Source organism: Tasmannia lanceolata, unplaced genomic scaffold, assembly GCF_043159265.1.
Source record: "Tasmannia lanceolata isolate RefF3 unplaced genomic scaffold, GAP_Taslan_0.1 ptg000012l, whole genome shotgun sequence".
NCBI lineage: Eukaryota > Viridiplantae > Streptophyta > Magnoliopsida > Canellales > Winteraceae > Tasmannia > Tasmannia lanceolata.
This window is the reverse complement of record NW_027518689.1, coordinates 45,600,022-45,610,263: the sequence shown is the minus strand read 5'-3', so window position 1 is coordinate 45,610,263 and position 10,242 is coordinate 45,600,022. Positions and strand designations below refer to the sequence as shown.

The 10,242-nt window shown below is 39.8% G+C and overlaps 2 protein-coding genes across 2 annotated transcripts; both read right to left on the bottom strand.

Annotated features, from left to right (window-relative positions):
• Positions 1-553: 553 nt before the first annotated feature.
• LOC143888860 (uncharacterized) lies at positions 554-1,149 on the bottom strand. The gene is made up of 2 exons (XM_077393251.1): positions 873-1,149; positions 554-786 (listed from the first exon to the last, which is right to left on the bottom strand). Exons 1-2 carry the CDS (start codon positions 1,147-1,149, stop codon positions 554-556), a joined length of 510 nt encoding a protein of 169 aa, XP_077249366.1.
• A 5,004-nt stretch (positions 1,150-6,153) lies between these two features.
• On the bottom strand, positions 6,154-9,963 carry LOC143888859 (uncharacterized). Its single transcript, XM_077393250.1, has 7 exons — positions 9,471-9,963; positions 8,774-9,059; positions 7,326-7,413; positions 6,715-7,245; positions 6,554-6,631; positions 6,317-6,475; positions 6,154-6,238 (listed from the first exon to the last, which is right to left on the bottom strand). Exons 1-7 carry the CDS (start codon positions 9,961-9,963, stop codon positions 6,164-6,166), a joined length of 1,710 nt encoding a protein of 569 aa, XP_077249365.1. The 3' UTR covers positions 6,154-6,163.
• Between the last annotated feature and the right edge of the window lie 279 nt (positions 9,964-10,242).

Here is a 10,242-nt window from a genome sequence, read left to right as displayed (position 1 = left end):
CCATGAGAAAACCATCAGAGCTTTTCTTCCTATCTTAAAATGAAGCATGATTGAATGCGATCCCTTAAAATTTTGGAGGACTTGTGTTGTGCTGTACTTTGCCATTCACAGCAAAATCTTTAGAAGCATTGCATTCTCTTTGCTATAGGGCAGTAACAGGAATCATCTGCTGCAAGCTGCAGCTGCTTCTCGAGTGCGTGCCAAGACAAAGGCCAAGATTCTACAGAGATCTTACCCAAGGAACCCAATTCTTAAATTTGATATGAGACATCAACAAGGGCAAATTATGTTCTGAAAGTCTTCGGGTTTTCTGTCGCTTCATTTAGCCAAGCAAAATTAAGTTGAGTAGAGAAAACAAAAGCACAATGATTGTGGTTAACAATCCATTGCAATCTCCAACATAGCTTCCAGCAAAAATAAGATGGTACTTAAAAAAAATGGCAAAACGGAAAATTGTTGCGCAGAAAGTATTATTCAGAAAAGCGTATACCATGTCAACATTTTGAATACATCAAACAATTATTGAATCCCACCCATTCTTACGACCCAATCTCTAACCCAACAACTCCATCTTGCCTTGGTATATGCTCAAAAGCTCAGGAACTCTCTCCAGGTTCTTGATCACAAATTTCTGCAAGAATTTCTTCTCACTCCTTATCGACATGGAAGCAAGATACAAATCCTTCTTAATCAGACCCTTTGACATTATAACCTGCACAACCGAACATCTTGGAATAATCCTCTTCTCCAAACTAAAGGAGAGAATAGTAGCATATTTGGATATGCCTGAGGGCTTACAATTCATTTTGATAACAAAAAAATCCATCCCTCTCCTAATCTTCTTCTCCGATGTCATCATATATGATGGATACATTTTGAAAGCTGAAAAACTCTCATCTTCAGACCAACAAAGCTCCTTAAAACCCCCACTTTTCTTTCCCAGTTTAGTTTGCTTATCCCTGATGTTACACGGACTGCTAAGATAAAGTTCTCTTTAGCAGGATTGAAACCCATCTCCTTAACAGTAGCAACAATTTCACAAAACCGACTATTATTTAAGATCATCGTTCTGGGTTGGATTGAGATCAGTTTCGAAATCATGGAATTGGGAACACTGTGATTTTGCAAGACTGCAACGCTGGGTGCCATTACTTTGTTTAGATTGTATTGAAGAATATGTGGTGAGCGTGTAATAGCAAAGATGTTCTCGTTGGTATGAAGAAGACTTCTGAATTGGACTTTTGTGGCAGCTGAAAGAGCTGCTGTTTTTAAAAGCCCACATGAGTTAATGAGGTAGGATACTGTAAAAGATTGTTGAATCGTTGTGTTTGAGATGTGAGAGATAGATTTCAGACATGGGTTTTGAAGAAAATAGTCATGGGTTCTTGAATCTTTGGTACTAAAGTGGAGAAGATTTCTGCAGAGCTAACTAAACATTGGGGGAGAGTAAGAAGAAAAAGGTTAGAAATGATGAACTTACAGAGGTTCAAGGATGTAGGAACATGAGAATTTGATCTGGGTTCTTGGTCTTTGATTCAATCATCTGCTCGTTCTTTTGGATTATTGGATCCTCGCTCGAGATCGGGAGAATGAGGGATGGGAAAGTAAAACCCTGATTCCTGTCCTTCAGAAAAAAATTGGAAAGCATAACTGAATATCACAAAAAAGGCTTACAGCTACCGGGCTCCAAGAAAATTGATATCTGAACTACCTTGTTTTTGCCGAATTTGCTATAACCGTATATCGGTTTTCTTTCCATGATTTAGGCTCTGTTTTTTTTCTGCTTTCATTTAATTTTGAGTTCAATAATCAATTTTGGACTCATAATCAGATCTCAAAATTCAAAACAAAGAGGGGCATTGGAGGGAAATGAAATGATTGTGATTATTTTAGACGGATGCTATCATAAAAACTGATTTCCCTACAATTTGAATAAGGTTGGTTCAAGTTTATCTTTTTTTAGGGGATTTGCTATGGGCTTTCGTAGAAAGGCTTTTTACGGATGGCTGTTGCATGAGAAAGCAACCACCATGGATGATTAAATGAACAAGACAAAATCGGCTCACAAAAGTGAGCCTATGTGACTGCTATCTCATGCAACAGCCGGCCGCGAAATGCCTTTATGCGAAATTGCCTCTCAAATCCCCTTTTTTTAGTCTGTAAAAAAATAGTTGTGACTTTAAGAAATATTTTTCCTTTCATAATTTTCCAAAAATCCTTGCAATCCAAACATATAGACTTAAGATCTTCTCAATAAAGAAGTGTGGAGCTATTAAAAACTGGAAGTGTTGATGCAAATTCACTGAGGGTGTCTATGGATCTAGGGAAAAGAAAATTACGAAAACTATTATTTTTCAGGGAAAGAAAATATTCCATGTGTTTCCTAGAATACAACGAAAATTTTTACTTTTCCAAAAAAAAAAAAACAAATCAATGAATATGACTTTACCAAATACTGGAAAATTCTAGAAATTTTCCAAAACATCCAAGAGAGCCGTTGATTTCCTATGACTCACAATCATTTCTTCTCATCATTACCCAAAAATTAAAAAGAGATTTGAAAGGTAATTTCGCAATTTCACGGAAAGCTCACTTTCTCAGGAGAGAAAAACCACACAGGGTCGGATGAATTAAATGAATTTAAGACAAAATCCGCTACAAAGTGAGACTGTGGCTCGTCTTTGCAAAAGTGAGCGATGAAATGACTTTCTGCGAAATTTCTTACCAAATCCCAAGTAAAAAAGAAGGAATTTGCTAGAGTCCATCGCAAAAGCATTTCTCATATGGTCTGTTGCATGTCAGAGCATGCACCTCATGAATGAAGACAAAATCTGCTGAAAAGTGAGCCTAAGCGGCTACTCTGACATGCAACAGACCATCTGCAGAATGCCTTCTGCGATGGAGACAAAAGCTGTCTTCATTCACGAGGTGGCTGGTCTGACATGCGACAGACCAGCCGCGAAATGCCTTTTGCATTGGACGCTAGCAATTCCCTATATATATATATATATATGAGACTGTGGCACGTCTTTGCAAAAGTGAGCGGTGAAATGACTTTCTGCGAAATTTCTTAGCAAATCCCAAGTAAAAAAGAAGGGATTTTCTAGAGTCCATCGCAAAAGCATTTCTCAGATGGTCTCTCGCATGTCAGAGCATCCACCTCATGAATGAAGACAAAATCTGCTGAAAAGTGAGCCTAAGCGGCTACTCTGACATGCAACAGACCATCTGCACAATGCCTTCTGCAATGGAGACAAAAGCTGTCTTCATTCACGAGATGGCTGGTCTGACATGGGACAGACCAGCCGCGAAATGCTTTTTGCGTTGGACTCTAGCAATTCCATATATATATATATATATATATATATATATATATATATATATTGTGAGCTGCTGCTCAGAAAAGCTTATCTGAACAGAGCTCACAAGCATGGGGGCCACATTATTTGGATGATCCCAAGCATTTATTTGATAGGCCCTCATATAGATAGGGTGTGCCCAAAAAATCAGCTCCATGGTATCATCCTAACCCTTCAAAGTGTGGAGGCAAAATATGGACAAATTTGTGAAGGTTTATACACGTCCATTTTTAACTCCACAAATCGTAGGGTTGGGATGATCCTATGGAGCTGATTTTTTGGGCACACCCTATCTATATGAGGGCCTATCAAATGAATGATGTGGATCATCCAGACAATGTGCCCCCCTATGGTTTGTGAGCAGCTGCACAGATAAGTTATCTGTGCATGGCTGCACAAACCATGAGGGGGGCACATTGTTTGGGGAATCCAAAGCATTCATTTGGAAGGCCCTTCCATGGATAGGGTGTGTACCAAAAATCAGCCCTTTAACAAACTAATCAAATTGATAATCAATATTTAATCTTTCACAGTGGATAAAAAATGGATTAATTGTAAACCCCAATCAACAACCTCTGGCTTAAATTTGGATCAAATATAGTTGTGGGTTATCTCTTCTGAATCTCCCAACTTTAGATTAAAAATTTGATAGAGTTGCCAACTAAGTTAAGGGACACAGGACCGTATACTCTAAAAAGCTAGGCAAACGTCCAAAAGATCAGATATATTCTCTGGAATTATAAAAAGATTTGAATGGTATTTTAAAATGATATGTGACTTTTGCTTCAAATAAGGATAAATTAAATCATCATTAACATTAAATTTCTATTTAATTCAATCAATATTAAGCTTAAAATGATATAGCACATGCAAGCATGGAAGTCCTTTTTTGTCATATTAAGATTCCACTCCCACGCTAAGAATACTCAATGATTTATTTATTGGGAAGTACTACTACTCTCACCTTTCTTCTCAATATCTCGGAACGGAAAAGATATCCTCGATCCCTTGCTTTGATAATGGCATTTCTCACCTTTTCAGATGGCTCCTCATACCTTTTTGTTGGCTTATGTTAGTTTTTTCAGAATTATATCAACCTTGAATAACTAGTTAACCATCACAAAATCTGGCTCGAAATTGATTTACCAATGCCAATTATTGCAACAGAACAACTTATGTAGCTAAAAAGATATAACGACGAGTTTTGTGACTTTGGCAACCGATTTGGTCGTCACCAATGAGTGTATTTCTTATAGTGATTCAAACATCGGAAAAAGGCATGCAACAATGTGCACACGAGAGATATAGATAGAGAAAGAGAGAGACTAGAATTTTATTAGGACTTGAGAGTACCCCTTTCACCTCTTACTTAGGAAATTGATTTTAGTAGGACTTGAGAGGGTCATTGTTCTATAGCAACATTTCCACTATGTTTAGAGTCTGTGGATGTTTTAACCAAAAAGGTATGAGGAGCCATCTGAAAAGGTGAGAAATGCCATTATCAAAGCAAGGGATCGAGGATATCTTTTCCCTTCCGAGATATTGAGAAGAAAGGTGAGAGTAGTAGTACTTCCCAATAAAAGATATAACGACGAATTTTGTGACTTTGGCAACCGATTTAGTCGTCACCAATGAGTGTATTTCTTATAGTGATTCAAACATCGGAAAAAGGCATGCAACAATGTGCACATGAGAGATATGGATAGAGAAAGAGAGAGACTAGAATTTTATTAGGACTTGAGAGTACCCCTTTCACCTCTTACTTAGGAAATTGATTTTAGTAGGACTTGAGAGGGTCATTGTTCTATAGCAGCATTTCCACTATGTTTAGAGTCTGTGGATGTTTTAACCAAAGGTACATGAGCACTATTAACACTAATCAAATAAAAAAGATGTGTAAGCATGTGTATAACCAAAATAAAATCCACCGGAAGAGGATCAACCAATGTATATATACCCAAAAAGAATAAAGAAAGAATCTGCTAAATCATCAAGAAAATAAATAAAAGAATAATCATGTCTGTAATCATAGGGAAGGAGAATATTTTGTAGACTCCCCTCCATCATAGGCTATCAGTGCCGCAAGAGAATCGGTCTGTGGAGGTGTAGATGGAGTAGCAGCAACGGGTGGATCATCAGCAGATGATGGTGGCACGCTCTATGGAGGGACTGCGTTAGATGAGGAAGAAATCTGGGTGTCACCATCGAAGGGTGGAGTCATTTGGACCAACAAGGAATCAACAAAATCTCGGTCTGCATCCAACAAGTTGTCTAGAGTCACGGGGGGCTCAATAATCATCGGAATAGTACCGTCTGTAGAGGGGATAGTGATCGGAGGAGGCTCCTGAGTGGTAGAAGCATATATGATCTCGCCTGGAAGCTCAGCCTCTGCAGTGCCCGAAGTTTGGTTGCCTCTCAATCTCCAGGAAGGGTCGATCCCTAGATCCTCAAGAGTCAAAATCTTCCCCGTTTTCCTTGGAGGAAAGCAATCAAGATTTGTATCATCCTCTGTCGGCACTGAAGTAATAGCATGATTGTTGCTCCGATCATCATCGGACTGAGCCAGCTTTTTCAGTCGGTATCTGCTCATCAGCCGGGACCTGATCATCATCGCGCGCCTGCTCGTTAGTAGGAAACTGATCCTGAGCCAGCATCTGATCACCAGTCAGGACCTGGTCGTCAACATGTGTCTGGTCATCAGTCTGGACCTGGTCATCATTGTGGAGCCGCTCATCCGTGTCAGCTGGGACGTCTCTCTAAGCCTGGGTGTCACCATAACCAAGATCAGGAACCTGCCCGTCATGTCATGTTGATATTGTGGCCTCACTATCGGACTCCTCTCCGCCCACGTTGCAGTCTTCATCGTGAAGCTGTTGTTGCTGAAAAAGAGAGGAATCAAATAAAACAAAGGGTAGAATCTACAAAAAAAAGAATGCAAGAAAGTACAGAAATTGTACCAGTTCTCGAATGCGAAGCTCTTGGAGCATGATCGTCTCATCCCTCTGAGACACTGCCTCCCTCAGGTCTCGAGCCTCGTCCTCTACCTCCTTGGCTCTTGCCTCAACCTCTGCAAGACGGACCACTGTCGTGTCTCTCTCTACCTTAGCTCTCTCTCCCTGTAGAAGAAATGAGTTATGGACAGGAAGCAAGCAATTTGTATGCATAGAAGCAGAAATGCAAACATTATATCATACATCCACGACGAGCTCGTATATCTTGGTCTTCAGGCTTTCAACCATCAAGAGAAGCCCGTTCCCCTGCCTAAGTGGAAGCTGCATGTGCAAGAGGATGATATTAGAACGATAAAGTCGTATATCTAATGCAAAAGAAAAGGCTCAAGAGTGAAGAAGCTTACCCCTGGTGAAGACTTTGGGTTCGGATATCCTAGAGCTGGGTCAAGAAGGAGGACCGGCACCTCCATCAAATTGCCCTCTCGGGCAAGAGAAACACGGCTGTCTGGCATTGGCTGGTGTGGTGGAATGGAAGAAGAAGACCGGCATCCAGTATCCAAAGAAGGTCGACGAGTATCATCGGTAGGAGGTCGCTGGTTGGTGCTCGTGGAAGGCATATGGATCGAGCTAGCCCGGTGTGTGGGAGCTGTAGTTAGAGGCTTAGTGGAAGGTGGAGGTACATAAGTCCTACGTGGAGCATCCGTGTCGTAGATCCTGAACGGACCCTTGTGAAGAAGAGGAAAGCTCTCCACTTGTGTCAGCTCGACAAATGGCCTCTTCCCTCTCTCTCTCGAGGTGGATCTACGTTGCCCTCTCCCAGCAGGCAATGCAGATCCCCCTCTCTTGACTCCCTTAGCATGAGGTTGTAGGCGGCCGTCATCTGGAACCTGCTCCTCAGCCGATGGTGCATCTCTATCAACATCGGCAGCTGGAGCCTATCAAGAAGGAAATACAATTAAAAGGGCATAAGCAATCAAGTGGAACTGAATGGACAGAGAAAAAGGTTAGAAAATACATGTCGAAGGGTAAGTCCGGGCATCAGGTCCCGCGGTGCCCATGCCGCATAGTCTCCCTCAGCAAGGAACCTCTCTCTCGGGAAGGCCCTGTTATTTTTTGGATTTTGAGCTCCAAACTAGTTAGTGGACTCAATAAGATTCTTAAGATGAAAAAGCTATGTTAATTACAATTTTAATTAAATATGAAGATTATAAAAAAAAATCATCATCCAGAAGCAAATAATAGTTACATCCATGAGCTCCAAATTTCCAAACATTGTAAATCCAATGGTGAAGTAAAGGGGAGGGCTGGTAATGTTTGCCCGCTAAAGAATCGGGACACACATTTTCTTTAGAGGAAAAACTACTAACAAATACTTTTATTCGTGGCCACCTGTTGGAGAGACTGGTGTTAGCCAAATGTGTCCATTGGATAACAAAGGAAAGATGATTCAACCCTTGAAGGGTCCAACCAGAATTTGCAACTCTAACAAGGAGGAGGCCAAATGTCTATTGTGTAGACTAAAATGGTTCGCTCAATCTAGATCCCGGCTTCTAATCATTAATCATTTTAGGAAACTCTAAAAATGGATTAGCATGGGTTGCATGGACCATGGACCTTGGAGTTTCGCAATTTATGTGGGGTCAATGACCTGGAATTCAATCTCATAACTAATGCTATGGCAGATAAGCTGGCTAAGGGAGATGACTTCTGTTTGTTTTTGGGTCTCTTAGCAAGGACGGTGTACATTTAGTGGAATCTCTTGTCTCCTCCTATTGTATCCATTTTTGTTTCCTTTCATCAAATCAGCCATTCCCAAAAAAACCCTTAAATACATCATCTTTGCTTGAGAATCTATCTAAAGATAGGAGATTTTATTTGGTGAATGCGCATGTAGATCGGTGTAGGCGTGTACCACCCTTGATATTTGATCCAACAACAACGCACTTTTTAAGGTGAGCATCACCATATAATTTCTCCTAAAGATATAATTCAAATAGAGAAAGAGTCGGTGTCAATCCAAACTCTGAAAAATGAAAGTGTAACCCAACTCTAACTTGGAAACCACAATTATCTTCTAATAAGAGAAATAAAAGGCAATTTTTTGGTCACATCCCAATGAACATCCTATGCATGAGATACTGATCATGTAAATGAGCCAGAAGTAGGATTCAATCAATTGCGAAGGAGAATAACAACCTTTCTTTTTAACATTGGCCTTTCAACAAAAACCAAAAAGTCCTCTTTTAATCACCAAATCCTTTTTTTCCATAAAAAAAACAACAACAATTTTGTTATTACCAAAAACCATTTTGCAATGGAAAAAGGTCCAAATAAACCCAACAGTATCATTCAAATAAAAATAAAAAAATAAACCCTAAAGTACACCAAAGAGAAGAAAAGTTTGAAATTATTCTGCTTTATGGAGAATTCAGATGAATCCACGGCTTTCAATTCCCATTCTACCTTGTATATGGAACGGTACTTAGAGAGTTGGTTCGCTGGTATTTTTTCATAACAATGGCATGAAAAATACCATCAACATAGTAGTCTGCTTTGAAAAGCCTAACATCAACTGGTCCTGGTAGGATGAATGAAACTTTGAAAGGGCCAGACTCGCAGAGATGCTGTGTTTTCATCCCAAACACTTGGGTCTCTCCAGAAACATCTCTACGGAGGACTCTTTCGCCAGTTGGTGTCCACCCCCGAAGTTCGACCTTCCCATCACTCCTGACCTCACAACTGAACTGACCTGCTTAGATGAAGAGGGATGCAGTTTATTGGTTAAGGGGGCATATGAAAATCAACAAAAATTTGGAATATTAGAAAGAAGGGACTTGCTAAGCAATTTTGCAAAAATCCACTTCACGGCTCACTTTTTCAGAAGAGAACATACACCAAGTGGCAGATTTTGTCTTATTCATTTAATTCATCTGAGGTGGCTGTTCTCCATAAAAAGTGAACTGCAAAATGCTTTCTGCGAAAATCCCTAGCAAGTCCATAGAATTAATAGCAAATCTGAGCTATGCGGGTTATGTTTTTCAAACATATATTTTCTAAAAGTGGAGTAAATGTATTGAAGTGAAAATATAATGTACATATAAACTCACATGTATATTAGCAAAAAAAAGATGAGCATAAAAAGAAAGGAAAACCAACTTACTTTGATCTTTGGAAACTCCAGGTAAAGCAACCTGAAAAAGATAGGCATATTTACTGATTCCTATGTTTACCAATCCGACTGGTGGTCCAGGTCTCCCCATTTTTGCTGCCCCAGTTAACACAATAGAGGGCATAGGGTCCCACTGCTCTAATTGGATGATAGAAGAAAGCACTATGGGGGGTCCAAGTGGGGGTGGCATTGAAAGTGGGGGTGGCATTGTTGCAAGTGGCATTATCGCAAGTGGGGGTGGCATTGGCATCCCTTCGACGCGCCTTCTTTTAGAGGAATTTCTGCGCCGGGTGGATGCAGGAACATTTCCACTATGAAAAAAGTTGGTCGATGGTTCAACCAAAGGTGTAGGAGCAATATTGGATGGATCCATATGGATTGATGGTTCAGCATTTGTGAATGCTTCAATTAAAAGTCTAATAGTTGAATCGATACTGGTTGATGGTTCAACAGAAGGTCTAGCATCATTATTACCCGAATCCATATTATCCACTTAGATGCTTTCACATAAACTTTCTGGACTCTGTATCAAGAAGTAAAAGCCAGTCTTGCATCAAGTTTGAGCAATTGCACATATGTATATGCATATGTCTATGTATATGCATATGTATATGTATATGTTTATATAAAGAGATTATTAGCACTTACGTCACGAACATTGAGCAACATTGTTGAGAAAATAAAAATTCATTGCCAACTCCCCAAGCTTTGAATCACTAAATTTAAGTAATTTCTTTGTAACTTTAAAATGATTTTCTTTGTA